The sequence below is a fragment of the Phaenicophaeus curvirostris genome, chromosome Z (assembly GCF_032191515.1).
Source record: "Phaenicophaeus curvirostris isolate KB17595 chromosome Z, BPBGC_Pcur_1.0, whole genome shotgun sequence".
NCBI lineage: Eukaryota > Metazoa > Chordata > Aves > Cuculiformes > Cuculidae > Phaenicophaeus > Phaenicophaeus curvirostris.
Genome location: NC_091431.1, coordinates 21,936,740 through 21,964,191, shown reverse-complemented (window position 1 = coordinate 21,964,191; position 27,452 = coordinate 21,936,740). Strand labels below are relative to the sequence as shown.

General features: G+C 41.2%; 2 protein-coding genes across 4 annotated transcripts in view; both read right to left on the bottom strand.

Moving 5' to 3' along the window:
* PHAX (phosphorylated adaptor for RNA export) overlaps nt 1–24,470 on the bottom strand; it is a 294,590-nt gene extending 270,120 nt beyond the window's left edge. Inside the window, exons 1-5 of one of the 2 annotated variants that reach the window (XR_011339399.1) lie at nt 24,331–24,470; nt 22,793–23,412; nt 21,012–21,132; nt 19,073–19,156; nt 16,283–17,048 (exon numbers count right to left, since the gene is read on the bottom strand). Coding sequence is in view for 1 of the 2 variants with exons in the window: in XM_069880325.1 (XP_069736426.1) it covers nt 16,779–17,048; nt 19,073–19,156; nt 21,012–21,132; nt 22,793–23,412; nt 24,331–24,435 (1,200 nt within the window). In the remaining variant the exon portion in view is untranslated. Of the gene's footprint in view, nt 1–15,171; nt 17,049–19,072; nt 19,157–21,011; nt 21,133–22,792; nt 23,413–24,330 lie in introns of those variants that run through there. The other variant, XM_069880325.1, reaches the window with a different exon arrangement.
* Nucleotides 536–2,106, bottom strand: LOC138733720 (dual specificity protein kinase CLK1-like). 2 transcript variants are annotated; one of them, XM_069881186.1, is made up of 4 exons: nt 1,842–2,106; nt 1,552–1,718; nt 1,382–1,476; nt 536–1,291 (listed from the first exon to the last, which is right to left on the bottom strand). In XM_069881186.1, exons 2-4 carry the CDS (start codon nt 1,703–1,705, stop codon nt 1,103–1,105), a joined length of 438 nt encoding a protein of 145 aa, XP_069737287.1. In that variant the 5' UTR covers nt 1,706–1,718; nt 1,842–2,106; the 3' UTR covers nt 536–1,102. The 2 variants fall into 2 exon arrangements, 1 of the variants encoding a protein (XP_069737287.1); XR_011339445.1 differs by lacking the exon at nt 1,552–1,718 and having other exon boundaries at nt 1,150–1,476; nt 1,842–1,934.
* Nucleotides 24,471–27,452: the final 2,982 nt, after the last annotated feature.

The following is a 27,452-nucleotide window of genomic DNA, read 5'->3' as shown; positions in this document are numbered from 1 at the left end:
CAGCATCTTTTCAATCAGATCAAACAGGTTCTCATGGTCACCATCGGAGCACGTCATGTATTCCTTTGTGTAGAAAACAACAAAACACAGGCTTCCAATCTTAGAATTGCACTTGGAGCGCCTCTGCCCAGAAGCATCTTCACCCTGTAATCTTACCTTCAGGGGTTTACAGCACCTTGAGACGTGTTGCCCAGCAGCACTGTGTTCATCCCAGGCCAGACGGCCATGCCAGAAATAATTCTTTTTCCATGGTGAAGTAACTCTCTTTATCATGTGCCTCGGCAAAGGCCCCAGCAATCGCTCCATCATCGCCAGGTGTTCTGTGTCATCATGGGTCTGGACAGAAGTCGAGAGAGACATTTTTTGTTCCTTGTTAAGAGGAAGTTATCAAGAAGCATACACCAGTCTGACCTCATTTGTGACTGTACCCTGCAACCAATATGCTGAACTTTATCAAGGAAAAAGAGAGAGGCTCAATTTCTCTATTTCCTGAATGAAGTTACAAGCTATTGGAGTTATTCCCCTTGACCTTGCCTTGGTGGGCTTTTTCTTTTCTTTCTTTTTCAAGTTCAACTTCAGCAATACTGTTAAGAGGACAGGATTCAGGCCTTTGAGTAGTATTTGCTGATGGTGATAGATGAAGCCACATCTGGTATTAGGGTGCCTTGTAAATTCCAGATGTTAACAGGGCGATCCTTCCTTTCAAGCGGCTGCCAAAATGTCCACTAGAAGCAACTCGTCAAAATCTGCTGCTGAGGTAGTTCCTTGGTGCCTACCTCTTCTGTTCTCTTCCACTTGGCATTACAGAGAAATGCAGCTTACTTCCCTGCACAGACCATTCCTCTCAGTCCCCACCTCTCCGTAGCCGATGTTCATCAAGTTGGGGAGGGTTATGCATGCTGCATGCTTTTGGGTTCAGAGTTCCCTGCCTGAAATACTAAGACTCCAACGTAGTATTCCAGGAGAGTACATCCTATGCTCCAAACGTCGCACGGCTGTGACCATCCGAGCTCTGTGGAAAGATTCAGGTCATTCATGTTTAGACCAGACTGCAAACAGTTCAACAGCTCAAGCAAGACACCAAACACTTCTCCAGCTCCGTTCAGTTGCACACAAATCTCATACGTGAAAGATCAGCCAAACAAACAGCCTTCCACTGACGTAGGATCACTTCGGGAGCTCTGTATGGTCTGGTAGTCACCAAATGGCCGTGATACTCATGATCATACGTGGCGCACCCGAAGTCCACAAGTCTGATGTCTGGTTTTCTTAGTCTGCATTCCATGCGTTTCTGAAATGAAAGGTGATGGGAAGCAAGTGACCAAATGAATGCAGAGTATGGTTGAGGAGGAGGAAAGTGGGGAAGGGGACAGCAACTTACCAGTTTGGGGTTGTACTTTTCTATGTAGTCAGACTTCACAAAGACAATATTGTCTGGCTTCAGGTCTGTATGTGTCAACTTATTCATATGCAAAACTGCAATAAAATCATACAATTAGCAAGTCCCACAAAGCAACTTTAACAAATGGAGCAAAGAAGGAACATACTTACAGTTGACAGAGGTGCAGATCTGATAGGCCATGTGTCGAAGGTCATCCAGGTTAAATGGCAGGAAGCCGTTGTCTCTCATAAAATCATAGGTGCTGCGCCCCAGGAGCTCAAAAACAAGGCAGACGTGTCCGTGGTACTCAAACCATTCCAGCATCTGCACACAGTGACTGCAAAAGCAGGAAAACAGTGAGTTGTGCAGCGCCCCTACATACGCTGTTTCTGTGTTACAGAAAGCGTCACCAAAGAAGTCTTCAAGCCAGAACACAGCACAGTCGGCTTTGTGTGCTTACTAGGCATTGCTGGGGTCTGATGCTTTTAAATCTTCCAGCACTTGTATTTCATAATGAGCTGTTGCGGAGGACCCACCGATGTTTTTTTCTGTTTTCACCGCTACATGTTTGCCTTCCCTGAAAAGACAGGTTTTAAGAGAGATTAGAACAATGAGTGCTTTTAACTCAGACTCCTGGGTAATTATCACCCCATCTGCCTTGTTCCTAGCACTGGAAACCTTCTGGGAAAAGGGCACACTGACTTCATATAACCCAGAGTCATCTGTGCACCAACACAAGGGAATCTTTAGATTTTGATAACACAGGCCCCAAGACTGCCCAATGGTACTATTGGTGCCCAATAAGTACTGTTACTGAAGATTGCAGCTGCATCCCACGCTCTCTCCCAGGCCACATTTCCCCTTCAGCCCTGACCTCTACCCGGCTGGGCTGCGCCTGCAGAAGGCGCAGCCTTCGCCTCATCCACCAGCCCTGCACAGTCCTCGTGTCTCGGGGCTGCTTTTAGCAGCGCGAACTAACGTACACTTCTGTTTGGCGACTGTGTCGTCCTTAGAAGAAAAGAGAGATCAGCACAAAAGGAAGCAAAGAGAAAGCAATTCCCGAACTACACGCTGAGAGTCTCAGTAAGAAAAAAGACAGGAACTGGATTAAAAGACTTACGCTTTGTGATCAATGCATTCCATTACTTTTCCGTAAGTGCCTTGAGCCAACATGGCAACAATCTCATCTGTAAAGAAAAGAACTCTTAGTCACCAAAGTGGTGGGGTTACTCATCTATTAAATTGCCTAGCAAATAATAAACAATAAACAGAGATAAAACAAACAATCAGAAGGAATAAATACTATTACTGAAGATTGTTCTAGGCTGTGCTCTAAATTGTAAATATCTGGTCTGAGAGATGTTACTGGACAACAGTCTTCAAAGTGCGTTTAGAAAGATCCCATTTTGATGGGTTCATTAACTATATTGCCTATTTATTTGAGGAAGGACAGAAGGGAAAAAGAAACAATGAAATATACTTTTAATATGTATCATAATATATTGTGAAAAAAATAACAGTCCCAACTCCACACACAAAACAATCAAGAGAGAAAGAAAAGGCTTGAGAGCCCCCTCACTTCTTACACTAAAGGAACTTATTCTATCTCAAAACATAAACACAGTGGAAAAATATACTATACATCTTGCATTTAGAGTGTCTCCAATCTGACAGATCAGGTGACCCGACTCGTCATCCTCCACACGCCTGGCTGTGCTCCTTCGACGACTTGCCTGGAACGGCACCAAGATTGTCCAGCCAATTAACAAACCCGAGTGAATTCATCTCAGAATACAAAATGCATTCAGCAGGGAGGCAGTCGGGCACTCAGATAGGTGCCAGGCCACAAGCACTAGACACGAGCAATTTCCAGTTCAGCCCCTGGCAATCTTGAGATCTTGAGGGATATCATGAGATCTTGAGGGATATCAAGAAGAAGAGAAATGTTTATGGGCTCTGGAAGAAGGGACAGGCCTCTTGGGTGGACTACAGGAGGGAAGTGAGATTGTGTAGGGAAAAATCAGAAGGGCTAAGGCTCAACTAGAAATTGGCAAAGCCAAGTCAGTGAAAGATAACAAAAAATCTTTCTACAAATATATAAATAATAAAAGGAGGACTAGGGAGACCATACAGTCCCTATTGGACACAGAAGGAACAACAGTAACAGGGGATGAGGAAAAGGCTGAGGTACTTAATGCCTTCTTTGCCTCAGTCTTTAGTTGTAAGGAGGGTCGTTCCGTCTGTGTACTAACCCAGGAGCTAGAGGAGCATAATGAAGCTCCCGTGATCCAAGAGGAGGTGGTCAGAGCCTTGCTAGCCCAACTAGACACCCACAAGTCTATGGGGCTGGACGGGATTCACCCTAGGGTACTGAAGGAGCTGGCAGATGTGCTGGCCAAACCCCTTTCCATCATCTTCCAACAGTCCTGGAAGACTGGGGAAGTCCCACTGGACTGGAGGCTGGCTGATGTCGTGCCCATCTACAAGAAGGATTGCAGGGAGGACCCAGGAAACTACAGGCCTGTCAGTCTGACCTCAGTGCCAGGGAAAGTCATGGAGCAGGTGATCTTGAGTGCTATCATGAAGCACATGCAAGAGAACCGGGTGATCAGGCCCAGTCAACATGGGTTCACAAAAGGCAGGTCTTGCCAGACTAACCTGATCACCTTCTATGACAAAGTGACTCGGCTGCTGGATGAGGGAAAGGCTGTGGATGTGGTCTTCCTGGACTTCAGCAAAGCCTTTGACACAGTTTCTCACAGTGTTCTTCTTGAGAAACTGTCAGCCTCTGGCCTGGACAGGCGCACACTCTCCTGGGTGGAAAACTGGTTGGATGGCCGGGCCCAGAGAGTGGTGGTAAATGGTGTGAAATCCAGCTGGAGGCCAGTGACAAGTGGGGTTCCCCAGGGCTCAGTGCTGGGTCCAGCCCTGTTCTATGTCTTCATCAATGATCTGGATGAAGGCATCGAGTGCACCCTTAGCAAGTTTGCGGACGACACTAAGCTGGGTGGAAGTGTGGATCTGCTGGAGGGTAGGGAGGCTCTGCAAAGGGATCTGAACAGGCTGGACCGCTGGGCAGAGTCCAATGGCATGAGGTTTAACAAGGCCAAATGCCGGGTCCTGCACTTGGGGCACAACAACCCTGTGCAGTGCTACAGACTAGGAGAAGTCTGTCTAGAAAGCTGCCTGGAGGAGAGGGACCTGGGTGTGTTGGTTGACAACTGACTGAATATGAGCCAGCAGTGTGCCCAGGTGGCCAAGAAGGCCAATGGCATCTTGGCTTGGATCAGAAACGGCGTGACCAGTAGGTCCAGGGAGGTTATCCTCCCTCTGTCCTCGGCACTGGTGAGACCGCTCCTCGAATCCTGTGTTCAGTTCTGGGCCCCTCACCATAAGAAGGATGTTGAGGCTCTGGAATGAGTCCAGAGAAGAGCAACAAAGCTGGTGAAGGGGCTGGAGAACAGGCCTTATGAGGAGCAGCTGAGAGAGCTGGGGTTGTTTAGCCTGGAGAAGAGGAGGCTGAGGGGAGACCTCATTGCTCTCTACAACTACCTGAAAGGACGTTGTGTAGAGGAGGGTGCTGGCCTCTTCTTCTAAGTGACAGGGGACAGGACAAGAGGGAATGGCCTCAAGCTCCGCAAGGGGAGGTTTAGGCTAGATGTTAGGAAACAATTCTTTACAGAAAGGGTCATTGGGCACTGGAACAGGCTGCCCAGGGAGGTGGTTCAGTCACCTTCCCTGGAGGTGTTTAAGGCACGGGTGGATGAGGTGCTGAGGGATATGGTTTAGTGTTTGATAGGAACGGTTGGACTCGATGATCCGGTGGGTCTCTTCCAACCTGGTTATTCTGTGATTCTGTGATTCTGTGAATTCACAGGGCACATTGTTTATGTTCCAGGGCAGAAAGGTAGCAAGGAACAGATTTTCAGGTGGGATACTTGCAGTGGCAAGGCAACAGAAAACTATAAGGCTATTGTCTTCCTTTTACGAGATCGGTTCCATGAATTTTCCTTCAGCGTTTCAGTGCCCGTATTCTTATTTAAAGCAAAAGCATTTAAGAATTCTATTCTATGCATCAAAGGTGTCTTTTAGAGGTATCTTCCAGAGACAGAGGTCTGAATGATCTGCTATATTTCTGTATATAAAATTGCCTTTTCAACAAATTAAAGCACTTCTTTAAAGTGACTGACACTAAATCACTAGTCTGCATTTTTTATAGGAATTGTTTGATGCGTTGCACACAGTACACACATTTATTTTAGGCCGTCTCAGCTGAAGACATTGCACTATAAATCCTATCTGCAGCTTCGTAAAGTGTTAAATGGATGATAATAAAGATCAGAACAACTGCCCCACTAGCGGGCAGACGTCATACGTATTTGACTCTACAGATTATTTAGCGATTCTTAGAACATCTTAATAAATATATTTCTACAAAAGTAAAAATCAGATGTGACCTCCTGTTTCGACAATACCAAGTCAAAAGCAAGTCTAAAAACTTGGGCTTGCGTTTTTGAGTAGGGTTGAAATAAATGCCTGTCGCCAGGGAAATTCTGATGGCATGAGAGAGATGCCTGTATTTCAGGCACCCCAACGGATGGTTCTTGTTCACTAATCTGGTCAAATATATCCCGAGAACAAGCAGCAAGGCTGTCCTGTGTGCTGCCACAAGTGTACCTGCAAACTATACATTTTAACTCAAGAAAATCAAAACCCAGCAAAAAGAATAAGCCACTAGTATCAGCAAAATGAATAAACTACTAATGTTACCAACTGAACTCCCTGTGCCCCCTCCACTCAATGGCTGCTGCCCAGATAAGAATTAATCTTCACAAAATAAAAATTCCCCCGTTAAAACGGGTCAAGTGTCTGCAAATATTCATAGATACTGGGCCTTGCCTGCAATTCCATTTTGTGAGCACTCGTCCCGCTAGGATCCAGTTTGCAGCGCTTGCCCTTCTGAGCACTGCCTGCTGATCTCGATCTCTTTTTAGCTTTCTTGCTTCCTCCAAGATCTTCTTGCAGTGGTTCTCTGGTGCACCACTTCCCAATCTCTCTCTCTTTGTAGCCCTCTTGCTTCTTTGTAGATCTGATTGCTTGCACTTACTGTCCGGTGAACCACTTACTGGTCTGTCTGTCTTTTTAGATCTCTTTCGTCTGCCAAGATCCGGTTTCTTCTGCTGGTTCTCTGGTGCACGGCTTTCTGATCTTTTTCTCTTTGTAGCCGTCTTGCATCTTCCGAGATCCGGCTTGCAGTCCTGGTTCTCCGGCGCACCGCTTGCTGATTGGTCTATCTTTGTAGCCCTCGTGCATCTTCTGAGATCTGGCTTGCAGCACTGCTTTTCCAGCACATTGCTTGCTGATCGGTCTCTCTTTTTAGACCTCTTGCCTCTTCCAAGACCCATTTTTTTGTGCTGGGTCTCTTGTGCACCACTTGGTGATCTATTTCCCTTTTTAGAGCCGTTGCAACTTTCAAGATCCCGTTTACACTGCTTGCTCTCCTGCATGTCGCTTGGTGATCCCCTCTTTCTTTTTTTAGCCCTGTTACATCTTCCAGGATCCGGACTTTCTTTTTGATCCATGTCAGGATAATTAGTTTGCTTGGAATGCCACGTCTGTAACCAAGATACACCCTATGGTTTGGATTGGAAGGGACCTCAGAGCCCATCTAGTTCCCAGGCCCCTGCTACGGGCAGGAACACCTCCCACCACACCAGGCTGCCCAAGGCCCCATCCAGCCTGGCCTTGAACACCTCCCAGGATGGGGGAGCCACAGCTTCCCTGGGCAACCTGGGCCAGTGCCTCACCACCTTCATTGGGAAGAATTTCTTCCTAATGTCCAATCTAAGTCTTCTCCCTTCCAATTTAAAGCCATTCCCCCTCCTCCTATCACTACGTGCCTTTCTAAACAGTCGTCCCCTGCTTTCCTCTAGGCCTCCGTCAGGTACTCTAAGGCCACTATAAGGTCTCCCCTGAGTCTTCTATTCTCCTGACTGAAGGAGCCCAACTCCCTCAGCGTGTCCTCATAGCAGAGGTGCTCCAGCCCTCACATCATCTTTGTGGCTCTCCACTGGACCCATCTGAACAGTTCTATATGCTTCTTATGTTGGGGATTCCAGAACTGGACAAAGTACTCCAGGTGAGGTCTCATGAGAGTGGAATAGAGGGGCAGAATCCCCTCCCTTGACCTGCTGGCCACTCTTCTTTTGATGAAGCCCAGGATATGGTTGGTCTCGTGGGCTGTGAGCACACATTGCCTGATTATGTCAAGCTTCTCATCAATCAGCAACCCCAATTCCTTCTCTGCAGGGCTACTCTCAGTCACATCATCCCCCCCACCTGCACTGGAAGCACAGATTGTCCCAACCCAGGTGTAGGACCTTGCCCTTGGCCTTGTTGAACCTCATGAGGTTCACATAGTCCCATTTCTCGAGCTTCTCCAGGTCCCTCGGGATGACAGCCCATCCTTCTGGTGTAACAACTGAACCACTCAGCCTGGTGTCATCCACAAACTTGCTGAGGGTGCCCTCGATCTCACTGTCTATCACTGATGACTATATTAAAGAGCAAAGGTCCCAGTATGGACCCCACTTGTCATGGGTCTCCATTTGGACATCGAGCCGATGACCACTACTTACTGGCGACCATCCAACCAATTCCTTATCCCCAAACAGTGCACGCATCACATCCATAGATCTGCAGTTTAGAGAGAAGGAAGTCTGGGGGGGACTTTAGGATTGTTGGGCTGTCGGTGTCCCCTCGGGCATGAGAGCGTGTTACCTGGGCTCAGAAATGATGTGTGATGCACTTGAGGAGCGTCCTGGATCTTGCCCAGCTCGACGTGCTACACAGTAGAGAAAATAATTTGTCGACTAAATTTAGTATGGGTAAAATATTGGAATATTTGATTTCAATATAGTTGCTGAGGAGAATTCATGGAGTGTTTATGAGAGAGATTAGCTGGGTTATAATATATAATCCATCTATGTAGTATATTGTATTTAAAATCTTAAGTGTATTAAAAGCTAGAAAAAGTATTGAAGCATGAATTGGTAAATTTATTTTAATTGATATTCATTCCAGTATAAATATGTAATAATCTTTACAAACTTCTCACCTGCCTGTGCAACTATATATTAATATCTTCAAGCAAGACCTGTATATTGATTGCATTCAGTATAACACAGTATTTCCTGTATCGTTCTGTAAAGTTACCCAGACCTGCAAACCTGTTAGGTTTCTGCTACTAACAGAAATAATAACAACCCATTAGCGATTCTATGTGCAGACCATTTCACTGTTGAAAGTAATCATGTATGGAAAATACATCAGTATGAAATGTTATGCCACTGAACTAGAGTGTTTACTGTATTGGAAGACCAAATCAAAACTTCAATAAGGAAGTATGAGCTGTGGATTATTTACTAGGTTTTTCTTAATACATAGGGTATGATATTCATAGATTTCTCATCCAGCTTTTAAAAGGCAAGATGTCACAACCCTTATGCCTACTTCTTAGATTTGTAAAAAGTGCATGTGGTAACAAAAGAAACTCAAACCCTAAAGAAAAAAAGAAAAACCCTGACTGTTCCCAAAATGACTTAGTTTTAAAGAGATCTGATTTTCACACAGACTATTGAATACTTCGTGGAAATCACTCTTGGGAATCCCCAGTAGCTCCATGGAATTCAGGCATTCCTTGTTATTTCATGGGAAGTTTTCTTCAAATTCCTGGGTAATATTTCTTTTTTAAAATTCAGAAATGAATATTGATTGATTAATTGCAACATAAGATATCCACAGACTCCTTGTGAACATCAGGTGAGTCAATGCAGTCAGCGTAGTTACTGAAGACAGCAAAAGTTTGAATAAAATGATTGCAGAAAAATTGGGAATAAAGTGAACCTCTCTGATATATTTTCCTGAATTTATGTTAAAGCCTTATGGTGTCAAAATATTTTTAGGCATGTCTTTGTATATAACAATTTCAAAAAGAACAAGCATTGGATAGTGTCTTAAGTTTACAAATGCATTTAAACTATCACTTACTCTTAGGCTACTTCACACTGGTTTGGCAGGGATTATGATGAAATCTTGAGTTAAGAAGGCTCAACATGAAAGGACAACTTTAACAACTGTGAGACAGGTACAAACTACTGCTGCACTGCCTATATAGAGTCAAGTACACAACTTATTTATGTCTAAGGAACAGATTATTTTATCTTGTGTTGTGAAATTAGTCTTCACCAGATCATCTGTATCACAGAAAGACCCGCAAGTAGATTTGACATTTAAAGAAAACGTTGTAAAGTTACTGCACAAATTCTGAAATTGTAGTAAGTAGATCTTGCAAGTTGCAATAGGACTAATATTTACCCTCTTTGTAGTTGCCATTTGAAGACTTTGTTATGAACACTTTCATGCAAATAGTTTAACGTTAGCAGAAGAATAAAGAAACAAAGTACCATCTCTTCTCTAACACACAGAGTTAGAGAAGTAGTCAAGGGATCAATATATAAGTCAAAGCTCAGAATTTCCTTAGCTGCTCTAAAGAGAATACAGAACACCTCTAAAGACACTTTAGGTAAAAGTAATAGTGCGTAAAAACCCTTGTTCAAAGACATAACATCATCTTTCACAAAATAATTTCCAGAACTCTTTCCATTTCTGTTTATATGGCTATTGATTTGATATTTGTTTACATAAAGCTGAGACTTCCCATTTTCTTTTAATTTGTAAGCTGGTCTACTTTGTTGTTTAGATTGAAGTCTTCAGGGAGAGACCCTGCATCTCAGTTTGTTTGAAAAACTTCATTTCAGATATACTCCACATATTTAAATAACAGTTTCTAGTGATGCCATTGAACTTGTGGTTTTAAGGATTAAAAATAAGGGTTTGAAGACTTTCAGAATTATTTAATTGCCAACTATTTAATTGTCCATTTTTTCAGACAATGCTAATTTATAACCAAAGAAAATGTCCGCAAGCCTGACGTCATTTTTTGTCCAAGCTAGCACACTGTGATTATGATGAAACCTGAGATGAGAAGTATTTAAAACTTTATATGGTTTTATGAAAACTTGTCGAATAAAAGAAACATTAGAAAGCTCATAACAGTGAAGAATTGTTAATTAAAATGAAACATTACACCTGCAAAATCTGATTGCTTGTTTCAAAATATTTTTTTTAAATTTATACTGCTGGGCTGAATAACCATTCACACATTATAAAAGAATTAGATCTGTACTGGTTGCAGCCTTTGAATCACAGTATGTTGTTCTTTTCTGGCAAACTGGAAGTCCTCAAACAGATAATTATATACAAAGTCTAGATACTAAATTTTGCTTCCTGACAAGTACTCTGCATAGTGGAAACCAAAGGAATGTGACAGTGTATCTTCCAAATCAAAAGTGAACTTCCTTGAAACATAAAACTTTTAAAAGGAGACTTTGAATGCTGCATTTCACTCATCAGTCTCACTGTTTATAGAATTGATGAAAATATTAAACAGCACTAGTCCCAGTATGGACCCCTGAGGGACACCACTTATCATGGATCTCCATCTCGACACTGAGCTGTTGACCACTTCTCTCTGAATGTGATCATCCAACCAATTCCTTATCTACTGAACAGTCCAAACATCAAATCCACATCTCCCCAACTGAGATAGAAGGATATTGTGGGGGCCGTGTCAGAGGCTTTAAAGAATCCAGACACATTATATCCATTGCTTTGCCCATGTTGATCAATGTGACTACCCAATCATAAAAAGCCACTAGGTTGGTCAGGCAGGACTTGCCTCTGGTGAAGCCTGGCTGTCTCGAATCATCTCCTTATCCTCCATGTGCTTCAGCATTGCTTCTAGGAGGATCTGTTCCATGACCTTCCCAGGCCCAGTGGTGAGACTGACAGGTCGGTAGTTCCCAGGGTCGTCTTTTCTACCCTTTTTAAAAATAGGTGCAATGTCACCCTTCTTCCAGTCACCAGGGACTTCTCCTGATTGCCACGACTTTTCAAATATCATAGATAGTGGCTTGGCAACCACATCTGCCAATTCCCTCAGGAATCTGGGATGCATCTCATCAGGTCCCATAGACTGATATATGTTCAGGTTCCTCAGGTGGTCACGAATCTGATCCTCCTCTACAGTGGGAGGGGGTTTACCCCGTCCTGGTCATCATCTTCTGGTTCATTGACCCAACAGGGGTGAGGAGAGTGCTTGCAAGTGAAGACTGAGGCAAGGAAGTTGTTGCGTAGCTCAGTCTTCTCCTTGTCTGTTGATACAAGGTCACTTTGTCTTTTAAGTGGGGGGTGGTATGCTTTCTTTAACCTTCCTTTTCTGGTCGACATAATGCTCACAACTGTTTGGTGCAATTTTTTATGCCATTTAAACATCACATACTGCAGTGTTCCACCTTATTTATAAGAGGAAAGAGGATGTAGTAAGTTTTCTACATGCAAGATCAGTAACAGTTGCCCAGTATCTGGAAACGTGGGAATGTATGAGGATATTAGCCACTAACATTTCTCAAGGCATTTATTTTTTTCTTGGAGGCTTTTTCTTTTGTCTCCAAGGGAAAAGCTTTTGTGATGCTGTAAGAACAAACTGTCTTCCAGAGCCCCAGTATACGTTGCAGAAAGTTCTAAACACTGCATCAAGACTTTCCTGTGGTTGAAGGCTGTCACTGCATAACACATCATGGGTAACTAAACAACAAATATAAAATAATTACTGTAAACAGTTGTAAAATCATTAAAAAAGCCCCCAAACAAACAAACAGACAGCCTGAGAGAACAAATGAAAAACTCAAGGGGAAAATTAAAAAAATGCAGTTTCAAGGGAATGAGAATATCTTTCAAAGGGATAGTTTAAAGAAGAATGCTGATATACTGAATCACAAAAGACTTTGGAAGGGAGGAGGGAATCTTTCTGGGGAAAAGTTTTCTAGAAGATAAATATTTTTCTTCATTTATCTAACAATATGGTTTGATTATGTTTAAAAAAAAATATTAATGAATCTCCACTCAAGTAAAAAAAATAAATACCTAAAAGGTGGTATCTAGAATACCTAACTTGTCTGCAGTCTTCTTTTAGATATGTGTTTACAATTTTCATCATTATTTAGGTCTGGATGTCTGTGATTCTAGAAACATGTTTGGCTTGACCACATTAAATCCATCACAGTTGAGTGTTTCCTACCTTTTTCCACTGCTCTGAAAAACTAGCATTTTTAAGTATTGCAGATAAACAGATGAGAAAGTTTCAAATATGTCCTTTCTAAATAATGGGAAGCTTTGTTGTTGTTTGTTTTTGGCCTGGCAGGCCAAAATGAGACAGAACACAGCAGGTCGAAGTTATCAAGAGGTCACAGTTGCTGCAAGGGCTGCCCCTGTGCAACACGTTCTCCAGCTGCCTACTGAATCCAAGAGGTGGAAATAGCAGTCGTTTTGCCAGGTTCTTGAATCTCTAAAATCTACCATGCAAAGCCTCTAAGAGTGGATATTCCCATGGTCACTGAAGTACCACAGTAGCTCAGAAATACAACTGCATCTTTAACGTGCTGTTGACCAGTAAAAATTAGGAATATGAGTGGGCTACCAAGTAAGCCCCTACTCACTGAAGCCATGAATAACAGTTCTCTGTACCTGGAAATAAAGCGACCAGTTAATGAGGGTTTTCATAGTGAAGTTTTATGACAGATTGGAAAAAAAAAAACACCTTTTGAGAACTTCGTAATTTTATTATCCAGTCTACCCCTTTACAACTTTACTCTGACAAAGTACAAGGAATTCAACTTGTCCATAACAGCAACTGTCATAATGAACGTAGTCATCTCATTTAATTCATTTTTTTCATGACCTTTATACCTTGTTATTGCTTTTTCCCCTTCTTCTCCCTCAGAAATCAGTCGTTACCAAATGTATCTGTAGAATGAATAACCTGCATGTGCCAACTGTCTGTCTCTAGATGTTTCCAATAAGAAGTCATAGAATCACTTTTTAAAAAAAAAACAACAAACAATGATGATCAAAAGAAAGAGTAAAAGACTTAGACATATTTCAGATAGCTATTAATAGGGATAAAGTGTTTTGCTAGTGCTATGAAGATCGTACAGAGAGATAAGTAAAGCATTGCCAGCTAACTTGATGTTTGGAACTGCATTGAATTAGAGCTGCTGCAGATACCTGGCAGCACCTTGAGGAATATAGGAAAGGTAGTAAGTTGTATACAGTACAAAACCAATCTCTATTTCAGTATCACTTTTAAATTCAAAGTTCTTCACATCTTTTCCAAGGCCTCACAGTTAAGCACTGGGTCATTCCATGCTTGAAAATTTGGGCAAATAGCAGCTAATAAGCCTGGAGGACATAGCAACATTTTAATGAGATCATCTACTTGAAGGGGAAGGACCTAATATTGTAACTATACTTGAAGTGATGCTTTCACAATGCTCTGTAAAACTGAATTGTTAGTAAATCTATTTTCCTTGTGATATAAAACCCCATTGTTTTATTTCAATTAGGAATATAAGGGAGAAAAATGTCTTCATCTGAAATAAATAAGTTTTGCCTTTTCAAATCAGAGCACTCATTTTCACTCTCTGCTTCAGGCATGAGAGAGATGGCTTATTATGATGTTACAGATTGAGTGATAGAGCCTGATAGTTGTCCCACAAGTATGCAGTATACACTTGGAGTAAAACTGATGCTTCAATCATATCTGCCCCTCAAAGGAACTTAAGCACACAAACCCCATTCCTTATTATTGCACTTTTGTCTGTAAAACATCAGCTCACAACAAGGTACACCTGTTCCCAGATAAAACAGCCCACATAATCCACTTTGGTCACAAACCTGCTGATTAACAAACATCATGGAGTTGCCATCTCTGTTATTACCCATGCTTTCTACTCCTGCAGTGGTTTTGGGGGAAGAAGATAAACAGGGAGGAATTAAAAAGCAGGTTGATGAGGAAGATAAAGATGACCACCACTGTATCTCTTCCAACACTTTTGAGCAACCTCAGCCAGGTATGGAGAAAAGAACCAGATCTATCGCAATACAGAGGAACATCACAGCCCATTCTTTCTCACTCTTGCACATCTGTATCAAACCCTTTGGAAACTGTGGTGATGGCAGCAAGAGACTTCTAAGTCCTGGACTCCTCAGGTCCAGCACCGCCCATGCTCAACCCAAGGCTTGCTGACATCAACCCCAAACTCCATCACACATGGACAGTGTGGCAATTGCTGGGCTGCCACTACCACACAGCAACATGAAATGCATCCCACAGAAGAGGGCAAGGGTCGGTGCCAGGTTGCAGAGGGGAGGAGAAGCCGTGCAACTCCACTAACATATCAAAGCTTGAATGCTGGAACTACAGCACTACACAAACCTGGTGCTGCAATCCTTTTGATACCCAAGCTAAAGAAAAAAGAAATTGCTTGTGTAACAGGAATGAAGAGTTGTTGCTTATAATTTTGAACAGGTTTCCCTTTGAAAGGACTTCGTCAAAAGCCCAAGAAAACAGAAAAGAAAGAAAATAAAGGAAGATAAGTAAAGACCAGCTAGATACTGGAGGGAAGGAATGTGCCCTCTCTGTCCTTCCTTTTCTTAAAAAGACTTTCCACACTGTTTCACTACACCTTACCTAGGAAATAAAAATTAAAAATCTTAACATTTAGAAAACACACAGTGCTCATTAGCAGCAAATTAATTAACGATAAAAAAAACATTACTTAAACCATTACAAATTGCTGATTCTATCCAGAAATTTGCTAAGACATTCCAAGCAGTTCCTAGAATAGGATCAAATGCTACAGTCCCAAACTAATTAAGCAGTACAAACTTCTGTTTCCCTTATACAAGCTATCAGTTTAGTACTCTGACCCTTCCAGGTTCCTTATGAAAGTTAATGAACAAATGAAAACATTCTGTTATTTCAGCCAGAGCAACTACTATGAGCAAAGCCATGTTCACCTCTCATGACTAACTTCTGAAGAGGGAGTTCTAGCACATGAATAGAAAAATACAGAAAAGTCAAAACTCCTAATTAGATTTAGTAAAGCAGATAATGGAATGTGCTGTATGTTTAAGAATTCTTTTTTTTTTTTCCTCCAATACTGCAATCCTTTAAATATCAGCTTTTGACAGTACTGAATTCAATATTTTAACTTCATTATGTGTTTTAGTGATATGCTTTTCCTCTGAAATCCAAGGACTCCAGGAGAAGAAAATTTACTCAAATGTGCAGAAATTTGTTGCTCGGTATAAAAGTGAATTCATTCATTACAATTTCAGAAATATTTTATACTGGAAAAAGTGTTGCCAGTCACTGAAACCGCAACTTATTAGTGATGATGTATTTTAGTTTCGGACATCACACATTGTCAGTGTTGAACATTTCTTCAGTTATATTAAAAAAACCCCAAACAACACTGAACATAAAAGTTAGTTTCACTTGAACTTAGGAACTACACAAGTCTTTTACATCATGTAAAAAAAATACTTTATTTGGCATACTACTGTTTTTTTGACATAGCATGGAAAAACTTTAAAACTTCTGCTAGCTGCACATTCCTTTATCCTACCGCACACATGAGAAGCAGAGAAACAAGAATTGCAAGGTAAAGGCTTTACATTTGCATGTGAAGTCTACGGATTCTTAAAGGGAACACAGATTAATAAAATCTCACTTCTCAAAAAGCATTCAGTTATGTTTGTTTTCAAACAAAAAATCCCCATAAGTTGTGTGTCTGGAAAAGAATCTAGACAGAACAGGTAGGAAACTCAAGCCCTTATTACTATGAAATAAGAAGGATTAAACTTCTGCAGAAAACTTAAAACAAACTGCTCAACATTGCTTATTTACAAGATTATTCAAAGGTCACTGACTTAAACTTAATTTTATTTCATAAACCACTCCGTTTTTACAGGTTCCATAAACACTGGTATTCTTCTCAATACACTGCCACAATAAGAACACAAGATTTTTAATATGAAGATTAAATTCATACTGCTTTTTCTGTTCAACTTTAATGAGGAGTACTGTTCACTTGTTGTATTTTGTTAACTTCATCAAATTAAACATGATGTATTTGTTTAAAATGTAGCCTTAATTCCTAAAGCTAACATGTGGCCAAAATGTTTCTAAAAAACAAACACAGTGATGCAGGACTTATATCTAGAAAAATCTTAAGTTTGAGGAATCAGCAAACAGACAACAGGACAATTAACACCTTTCATGCTGTTAAATTTACCTAAGAAATATGTCGTGTTTTTCAGCATCAAATACTTCCCATGTTTCTGCAGCTTATGAAAACAAGAAGATATGGGATTATAAGAAAGACTCATTTAATATATTTCATAGAGACTTCGTTATCAAGAACACTAGTAACTAGAAGATCTCCAAATCCTGAGCATTATCAATTTCAATACTGTCTTCGGGTTCCATCTTTGCTTCGTGATGCCCCTCCTGTAGATCTTCCAAGGAAGCCAGTGCCTCATTTGTATCACTAGCAAAAGTCTCACGAGATGCATCATCATATTCTTGCAGGTTAAGCCCTTTAATGGCTTTTTTCATCTTCTTTCCTAGGACTTGTATTCTCCTTTTCTTAGCAGCCTTTTTGTTTTCATATTCCTTTTGGTTTTCCAGATAGAATATTTCCTTGAAATAAAACAAACAAAAAACAAAGCATTGCTATATTCATTTTAGTAGTGTTTCCTAAAGAAAACATGAAGTAAAAAAATGTTATTAATACTGTTCAATAGTATTTAACTAAGATACACATCATTAATAACAGAACTATGAGAGTAGTCTGCACTTAAGGAAAATTCCCCATAAATAATTTTACTACATAATTTCTCAGTGATGTCAGAATGTATGTAAATAAGTATTACTAAGTTTTCACTTGCTGATGCTACAAAACTGGGAGGAATGGGTGGTAGACTAGAGGGTTATGCTGCTATACCTGTAGGAAAATATGACCAAAGGTTCTACGACAACTCGAGAATACTTCCTCCAAAACTGAAAACTGAGTCTATGATCTTTACTGTCAAATGTCTGTGAACCTCAGTGACATCTTCTCTACTGCAAAATATAACTATTACAAGTTTCCTCCATATTTCAAGGGGGAGATATCATGTAGCAGAACTAAACACTGCTACACGCCTTTCCTTCCCTGCTTGTTTTTTTTAAAAAAATATGTAGTGTAAAGAAAACATTAATGCTATTTTTCTTCCCAAAAGATGCAAGTCAGGTGCTAAGGATATCCAAATCCGTGATGTATGATAAATGATATTTCATAACACCAATCAAATTTGTTAAGCAAAAACTTCTGCCTCATTAAACTCTTGCCAGTACCAACAAGAGAAGAATAAGACACACAAAGGGCATGGAAGAGGAGCAGAGGACCAAATTTCTTTTTAAATCAGGTAAAGTGATCAAACTTGCAACTTTTTGTGACCACCTTAAGTTATTAAAAGGTTGTGGGCTTTTTTTTTAAAACAAAAGAAAACGACAGTTTGTGTTGATTTGTTTCCAATTCCCAATAAAAGATGCTAGGATGGTTCACAAAGTGAGATGTGGCCACCTATAAGCAAAAGAAACACACCTTTCTTTTAACAAAAACTTTAATTAAGTGGCAAATACCATTAAAAAAACATTGTTTTTAATTGAATGAAGAAAATACCACCTCAGACTATTTCATATACCAAAAAGAAAGACAACAGTATTTATAGGCTAACAAAATTAATTTGGTGAGCATCACAGATGAGGCAAGAGAGCAAACTGGACTAGGTTGAGACCAGTATCTGACATAATGGGAAATACTGCCTGCTGCTACAGCCAGAGCTATACAGAATGGTTTGGTATGGAAGGGACCTTAAAGATCATCTAGTTCCAACCCCTCTGCCATGGAAGATCACCTTCCACTACATCAGGTGTCTCAAAGCTTCATCTAACCTGACCTTGAATGCCTTCAGGGATGGGGCATCCACAACTTCTCTGGACAACCTGAGCCTCACCACCCTCACAAGAAAACATTTCTTCCTAATATCTAATATATAATCTAATTCTCCCCTCTTTCAGCTCAAAATCATTACCCCTTGTCCTATCACTGCATTCTCTGGCAAAAAGCCCCTCCCCTGCTTTCCTGTAGGACCCCTTAAGTACTGAAGGGCTGCTATAAGGCCTCCACAGAGACTCTGCCCTAGGCTAAACAAGCTCAACTCTCTCAGTCTGTCCTTGTATGGGAGGTGCTCCAGCCCTCTCATCATATAGGATAAAAATATTTCACTAAGAAACACCATTCAATCCATGCAAAATCACATAGAGCTCCAAAGCAAGAAATACAACTGCAGGTAACACTGTTGTACACATACATACAGATGAAGGAAAATGCAACGTTTATCTCTGCAGACCCTACAGTCTCCTCATTGTCAACAGCCTTCTGTGACTGGCTATATGTAAAAGGTATTCTCTCTGCCTGGTGTGAATGGTAATTCATCAAGTTCTTCTGAAGTTTTTTTTGGGTTTTTTTTTGCTTGTGTTTTGAATGCGAAGAGCTAGTTTTTCCGTAACATAGAGTTAAACTCCCTGGAATTTGAGGAGGACCAAATTATAACACTTCTAGTAGGAAAAAAAACCTCAAAATTACTTTGGACAACCATTTGCGCTTTTGACAATTTTACCTTGATTTGTTCTTCTTTGATGCTGGGTGTGTTCTTCAACAGGTTTAAATAAACGCCCCCTGGTGTTCTTCTCCTAGTGCCATTCTTAATAGGGACAGAGTAAATCAGTAATAGCAAGCATAATAGGTAATTATTGATCTAAATATAGCACCTAAGACAACGCTTTTTATTGAGACAGAATACAAAATATTAGTTCTGCTGTGTTAGGCATTACATAAAACCAACCCTGGCTATGTTTTATTTATGACTGAACTAGTCAAAAGAATGTCAATACCCAGATTGCTATATATGAACAGGTAAACCATGAGGTTACAAAAAAATTCTTTTAGAACGTAATAACAAACTGTTCAACTACATGCTAAACGTGATTTCGGTAGAGAAGAAACAAAACACAATACTTTTCAAACTACCCTAAAAACTATCCGTGATGACATATATACTAGATTAAATATTCAGAACATGCCTAACACATAAGCCCACTAGAATGTCAAAACCAAGTTTTGTAAAATGATGTTGGTATCTTTTTTCTATTGTGCTCAGTAATTTTACAACTTAGCTGGATCATTTTCCATTTTCACCTAAGGAATATGAACATAACATGTACTTTAAAGTTTCTGTCCTCAACGTATTAGTCCCATGCTTTCAACAGTTTTCCATGTAACAGCAGTGGTGCAATGCATCATACTGAGGGATGAATGGACTCAGCTTTAGAACCTCAGTAAATTATAAACTTTAATTATACTATTATTCAACTACCATTCATAGTATATAAAGTTGAACTGTTACTCTTGTGCTCCCATACTGTATAAAATGTAACACTTTTCTGCCAAACAACAAAGTAAAACACAATCCAGGAGTTCTAGAACAAAAAAGGTAAATTTTTAAGTCTGTTTTTGAAACAGCAGACATCACATACTTTTATCATCCTATCACCTCAAAATGCCAACCAAGTAAAACAGTATGATCTGTCTTTCAAATGGGCACTGTGATCTGCACACACCAGGAGTTGTGTACTTGGTGAATATTTGTTAACAAGTACTGTAATCCTTCAAGGCAACAGACTGTTTCCAAGACAAGCTGCTAACTGGAAAGTTGCTGCCTTTTTGGGGGGAAGGAAGTGATGGTGATCATATGTTTTAATTTCTGATAGGTTTTTTTTTTGATCCTGCTCCTCAACTTCTTTTCCCCCCTTTCTACTTCCAATGACAGAACTCAAAGGATGTAAACTATAAACAAATGCCTAAAAGTACCTACTGTTTCCTCTCACTTTTTTCTTTTCCTTCTGAACTTTTGCATTGAGGCTTATTATTTGGTAAAAACAAACTGATAACCTAACTATTAAGTATAAGATTTTTACCATGGTTTCTAACAGAAATTGGTACTCAGTTTTGCTCTACTGATAGACAAGCCACTGGTTCTCTAATAAACCTAAAAGACTCCCTTTTGAAATCTAGTCTTCAAATTACACTAGAAATACTCACTACTGAGTATGCTAACCTCCGGTGACATGCTGATTAACTTAGTAGAGAAGCAAGCGCTGTCAAACATTCATCTGACTTACTGAAGCAACATGCCAGAGGCCTCATCTCAATTCTAACATAACAAACTTTTATTCAAGCTTCTGACTGCGTCACTCTTAAAGTCTGTTAGGGAAAGATCCCAAGGGGATCCCAAGTGGCAGAGTAACAGATATGACATCATCACTGCAAATCAGATAGTAACCATGTCTTCATGTCATTGTGTACTCAAATCCTGCTGGAAGTTTACATACTATTTATTAAGTGAATTTCACAATGAGGAAAGGCCATGAAACTCAGGGAGAACCTGTCCAACATGAATGCTATGCAATAGTACTAACTAAATATCCTACAAGTAAAAAGTTGCGCGCGCCCTCCCCCCCTCCCTCCACCCCAAATCCACAGTATCACATTTTTCTTACCACTATAAACAGTCCACCATTTTGTTCTACTTCAGCTGTTTCCATAAGCAGTTCAATAGCTTTTCTCCTCCCAATGATTTTCACTACTCTGGCAATCAAATCTTTCTTTGGCTCACAAAGCCTTAAAGGACAGAAAAAAAAGGCACATTCATTGTCATTGACCATGACACTTCCATAATGAATAGTTATTCTGTGGGACATATAACTGCTAAAATTAAAGAGTCTATACATTTAAATGCGTTTCAATGGCTTCTTGAATCAATTCCAAAACACTGAGCTTCTGAGGGATAGCTTTTTCTAAAGCATTCATTTTTAAATTTTGTTTAAATTAAAATGCATTGAGTGATTACTTTTCTTCTATTGATATGTGAAAGACTAAACCAAATAGGAAACTGCAAAGACATGTAAAAAATCTCAGAAATTGAAGTATAAAATCACACTGTGCATTTAACACTGAAAATTACAACACCTTTTACAGTTAATTCGACAATCAACTTCAGATAAGTAAGCCTAAGCGCTCCCATGTATCACATGCCATTTAGACAAATCTACAAAATAAAAAAGAAATGAGTCTGTTGATTAATTTATTATAAACTAAAAAAATGCAGTATAGGGAAAAAAATACTACTGAGTTAAACTGTGCTCTTTTGTTAGAGACAAGATCCTTATTAAGACATTTTCATTGTCAGGTCTGCATGAAGGGAGCAGCTTATATAGCATTAATTTCTCCCAAGTGACAGGGGACTGGACGAGAGGGAATGGCCTCAAACTCCGCCAGGAAAGGTTCAGGCTGAACATTAGGCGAAAATTTTTCACAGAAAGGGTCATTGGGCACTGGCAGAGGCTGACCAGGGAAGTGGTTGAGTCACCTTCCCTGGAGGTGTTTAAGGGACGGGTGGACGAGGTGCTAAGGGGCATGGTTTAGTATTTGATAGGAATGGTTGGACTGGATGATACAATGGGTATTTTCCAACCTGGTGATTCTATGAATTTATTGTACCAAGGTATGTATTCCCACTGGAAAACATTGTTAAGCCCAGAAATCAATACCACTCGTCCAGAGCAAGAGTTCATGTGCTGAATTCTCATTTTTAATGACAAAGTTTTTTATTAAACATTCCCATGCACTACAGTTTAGTGGTTCTACACTTCGGGGACTAAGAGGCCACCATCATTACCAAAATTTCTTGAAGACCACTGCCTAACAAAATTGCTTCAAGTGACATCACTATGCTATAGAGTTGCATATGTTACAATGACAGCATAATAGAAGGTGTCTTGATCACAGATGTGAACGACTACTAAGAACAACAAGGCTAGCCAAGAATACATGTATTTCAAAAATTGTGCTCTCCAAAACACTGCAAAGTCCATTTCATTTATAAGACTCATAACTTAGCTAGATTTTAGCTAGGTGTTCTTTGGTGTCCAATTCCAAACATATATCTTGATTTATGAAGTAATTTCTAAAAAAAGCCACTACTAAATTTGCTTCATGAGAAACAATGTTTTTCCTTGCCATTGTTTTGAAATAACAAACCATTCTAGTGGATCTTAAAGAAGTTTAGGCGGTATTACTATATGCTTCTATTAGATACCAGCCATAATGCTGCATATTTTAATCCCAGAATTCTGGAAATACACAAGTCACTTGTGGTTTCTGTAATCTGGTGTGACATCTTATCTATTTAGTAGTAGGAAAACTTCTTTTACCCCTCCTCTTTTCTATCAATAGTTCACCAATACTTAAGGAAGTGAACCTATACTGTTATTAAACTTACCGATACGCAATTTCATCCGCCACTTTTTCCTCCGAATCTTCTTCTGTTATCTCATACCTTCCTTTATATTTCATTTCTTGTCTTTCACCCAGTCTATCTTTTACAGGCTGCTTCCGTTTAAGAAAGCCATGTCCATTTTCTTCTTCTGCTGGCAATGACTTCTTGTCATCATGCATGTATTCATCCAGTTCTTTATCTAAAGTCTCTGCCTCTTTTTGCTGAGCTTCCCTCATCAGCTTTTTAGCCAATAAATAATTGTAAGTCTCAGACTGCCTGCTTCTGTCAATACTACCATCCATGCCTAGAATCCCCAGTTCGGTAGCCACTGCATCCTGATTTTGCTCTTGGAGCACCACACCCCAAATGTTGTTGACCTTCTTGCCACCTAGAACAGTCTGGGTTTGGTGGCTCTGGCTAAGCTGAAACGGCTCAGATTTTGTGGGAGGGAAGTTGAAACATTTCTGTCGTTTTCGTTTCCACAGGCAGCTGTCATCATCAGATTCAGAAAAGCTTTCATCACTTGAATCCAGACTTTTGGTTGTCCGATAAGGAACACTTGGTGCACATGATGAAATGCTGCTCTGCAACGGTCTGCCTGAATCACTGTTATCATATGATTTCTGAAATGAGAAATTAGATGCCTGTTAATTTAGTTACTCTGAAAAATTAAAAAAGCTATCAAGTCACATGAAGATTTAAACTTCATTCTGACTCATGTGACTGGGGAGTCCTCTATGAGGGTGTTTCGGATGACAGCTGACAGAAGCATCCTATGAAATTTCTGTATTTTCAATGCTTGTGCATGAAAGACAGCATGGCCGCTAGTATAAACACATATCAGAAGTCACTACTCTACTTGAGGTAGTATTTGTTAACTGAAATTCAAGTTATTGTGAGACCACATAAGCTATTTAAATTTCAAAATTGGACAAAGATAAAATATGCATGGCAATTCCAAGAAAAATTAAAAAAAAAATCATTATAGCAACTTATGTGAAGGGTTTTTTTAACAGCACAGATACTAATATTCTCTCCAAAGTCTGGGAAGAGTCAAGACTAGTGGTCTGCAAGCACAACAGCGTTTACAAAGGCTCAGGTGAGATTAAATAAATGATCAAAAGAAACCCCAAAACAAACGCACAAAACTTAGACGCTGTTCATAATTTGAGAAGCTAACAGTACATTGTTACTCTGAGTCAGTTAGGACAGGAAGCTACGAGCTGCGGACTGGTGTAGCTTATAGAAGACCTGCATTTTTCTCCGCCACTCGCTGCTCTCACGCTTTTTTACGGCGGCTTTTATGTCGGCCGTTCTCGGAAGAACAGCGGCGCCTTTGCTCATCGCGCCCAGCAACAACAAAAGCCTCCCCTGCCCCGCCACAGCACGCAGGTTTCCCAGGAGAATGAGCCCCGGGGGAGAGGTTTCCCGGGAGAACGAGGCCGAGCGCGGGGCCCTCCGGCCGCCTCCCGCCCGGGCCTTCCTGGGGCCGCGGCTGCGGGAGCCCGAGCCCGGCCGCCCGCTACCGCCGCTTCCCCTACCTGCTGCGGCTCCCCCGGGGAGCCTGCGCCGGCCATGTCGGAATCCGAATCGGAGAGCTCGCCGTCCTCCACGTCGCCCTCCATCCTCGGCGCCTCCAGCGACATCCCCAGGCGGCGAGCGGCGGGGCGAGCGCCTATGGCCGCGGGGGCGCGCGGGGCATGGCGGGAGCGCCGCGGGCAGGGCGGGAGGGCGCGGGGCATGGCGGGAGCGCGCGCGTCAGCCATCTTGGGCGGTGCGCCAGGTCTTGGGGCGGAGCTGGTGGGGTGGTTTATAGGCTGCGGTGGGTTGAGGTTGAGCCTAGAGAAGAAGAGGCTTCGAGGACACCTTATAGCGACCTTCCAGTACCTGAAGGGGCTTCAGGAAAGCTGGGGACGGACTGTTCACAGAAGCTGGTAGTGATAGGACGAGGGCTAATGGGTATAAACTGGAGAGGGTCAGATTTAGACTAGACGTAAGTAGGAATTTCTTGACAATGAGAGTGGTGAGGCACTGGTACAGGTTTCCCAGGGAAGCTGTGGATGCTCCATCCCTGGAGGTGTTCAAGGCCTCCCCCCATGAATAGCAGCAAAACAAAAAAAGTCTCAGTGATTGGAATAAAGGACAAGGAGAAAAATCCTGCTGCAATTTGAAGAGCTGTTCAGAATCTGTTAAGCAACTGAAAAGCCTGATCATTTAGCTTAAACTCTCTCTGTCCTTTCTATGAGTGATGACACATAAATCATAGAATCCTAGAATAACCAGGTTGAAAAAGACCTCTGAGATAATTGAGCCCAACCATACCTATCTGCCACTAAACCATATCCTTAAGCACCTCATCTACCTGTTTTTTAAAACACCTCCAGGGATGGTCACTCAACCACCTCCCTGGGCAGCCTGTTCCAGTGCCCAATGACCCTTTCGGTGAAATTTTTTTTTTCTTGATGTCCAATCTGAACCTCCCCTGATGCAGCTTGAGGCCATTGCTCCTTGTCCTATCACCTGCCACTTTGGAGAAGAGGCCTAAAACCACCTCTCTGCAACTTCCTTTCAGACAGTTGTAGAAAGTGATAAGGTCTGCACTCAACCTCCTCTTCTCCAGGCTGAACAACCCCAATTCTTTCAGCCACTCCTCGTAAGACTGTTATTCCAGTGCCTTCACCAGGTTTGTTGCTCTTCTCTGGGCATCGTCCAGAACCTAAACATACTTTTTGTAGTGAGGGGCCCAGAAATGAACACAGTAGTCAAGGTGCGGTCTCACCAGTGCCGAGTACAGGGTCAGAATTACTTCCCTGGACCTGCTGGTCACACCGTTTCTGATACAAGCCAAGATGCCATTGGCCTTCTTGGCCACCTGGGCACATTGCTGGCTCATGTTCAGTCGTCTGTCAACCAACACCCCCAGGTCCTTCTCCTCCAGGCAGCTTTCTAGACAGACTTCTCCTAGTCTGTAGGACTGCATAGGGTCATTGTGTCCCAAGTCCAGGACCCAGCATTTGGCCTTGTTAAACCTAATGCCATTGGTCTCAGCCCAGCGGTCCAGCCTGTCCAGATAGCTTGGAAGAGCCTCCCTACCCTTTCCTAATGTCATGGTATTCAGTGACACAAGAATAAAATAGTGGAGATGCTAGAAAGAGGTGGGTGGGTGAATATACACAGCATTGGACAGATGGACTGGATGTCCAGTACCCTCAGCATGTACAAGCAGATGTCATTTAGATAATTTCATCTGAGGGCAGGTCTGCAGCTGTAGACATTCAAATACACTGCACATTTCACAGTGTTAGATGTCTGCATGCAAAGACAATAAATAAAGTGTTAGGCTCACTCATATAAGGAAACAAAAATCAATTTGATTGTAATTTCTTCATAAATTTCCATGGATACCGATTCATCAGTAATGGCAAAGGAATCATGCTGCCATATTTTATCTAAGGAAGCATGTTTTTCCAGTTTGGTGTGCTACATAAATAGAAAGTTTTGAGAGATTGCTGATAGGCATCATTCAAACTGAATTTGAGAAAATGAGTATTTACTTCAATGATAGAGCGTGATGGTCAGTATTAAACAACTCTGCATTTGGCTTTGCCAATTCCTTCTGCTTGTGTTAGCCATGATTAATGTCAGATTGGTCAGTGTAGTTTATGTCTTCATTCAGTAATTAATGTATTTCTTTTGGTAATTAATATATACATAGTCGCCCACCTGTGTGCATAAAGCAGTGGAGCAGGGTGCAGTTCACCTTAGAAATGCTTACTTTATCTCGGGAACAAATTTGGAAATCTTGAATTAGGCACTGAGGCCCCTCATGCAGTGGAGAACTAAGCAGCAATCCATTCATTACCACCCAAAGCAGGGAACTGCCCAGATCTACCTAATGAGATAACGACTAAACCAATGCAACGGTCTTTACTGTTACCTGACATCTCAGACTACCACGAGGTCTATCGCAACTGGCACCATGCAAAAAAGCAGTGGTTCAGTCCTGCAAATGTGTGTTACTTACCTAGGAATACAACTTTCTGCAAGACTTAATAAGCTGTCCACAGTTCCTACCTATGTATATATTGCACACCCACCCTCCACCCACATTGGTTTGAAGAATGTGAAAATAGGAGACTGTAATTGAGTAAATAGAAGTGATAGATACTGTGCCATGTTGTTCTAAATCTAGATTAAACTTTGTTTAATGTTAAAGTAAAAAGTAGCTGGCAGGGTGGGATGGGCTGTCTTTTAGAGCTTCAGAGAATCTTCACAGAATTTTGATGCAGAAAACAGAATCCAGTGGTTTCTGGCTGATGGGTAGAAAGTTAGTATTGTGCCCCTTTTTAATGTAGGAGAAAATTCTTTCAAATTATAAAGGAACTTTATTTATAATTTGAAGTAATATGTACCTTATTTGGCTTCCTCAAGGTTGGGAAGCTAAATTCTTCTCCATTAACAGCAGTACAAGGTCTGTGCATATATACATAGTATCATAGCTTGGAATCATATAGAATCATATAGAATCTATATACATAGAATCCTTTGGCTTGGAAGGGACCATAAAGATCATCTAGTTCCACCGCTCCCCGCCATGGGCAGGGGCACCTAACCCACTAGATCAGGTTGCTCAAAGCCCCATCCAACCTGGTCTTCAACACTT

Excerpts from the sequence above, each read along its gene's own strand:
- LOC138733720 (XM_069881186.1), bottom strand. The coding sequence starts at position 1,705 with ATGCTGGAATGGTTTGAGTACCACGGACACGTCTGCCTTGTTTTTGAG. Across the intron at positions 1,477-1,551 it reads GATCTGCACCTCTGTCAACT|TTTTGCATATGAATAAGTTG; the intron begins GTAAGTATGTTC and ends ATTTTATTGCAG. Across the intron at positions 1,292-1,381 it reads AAAAGTACAACCCCAAACTG|AAACGCATGGAATGCAGACT; the intron begins GTAAGTTGCTGT and ends CTTTCATTTCAG.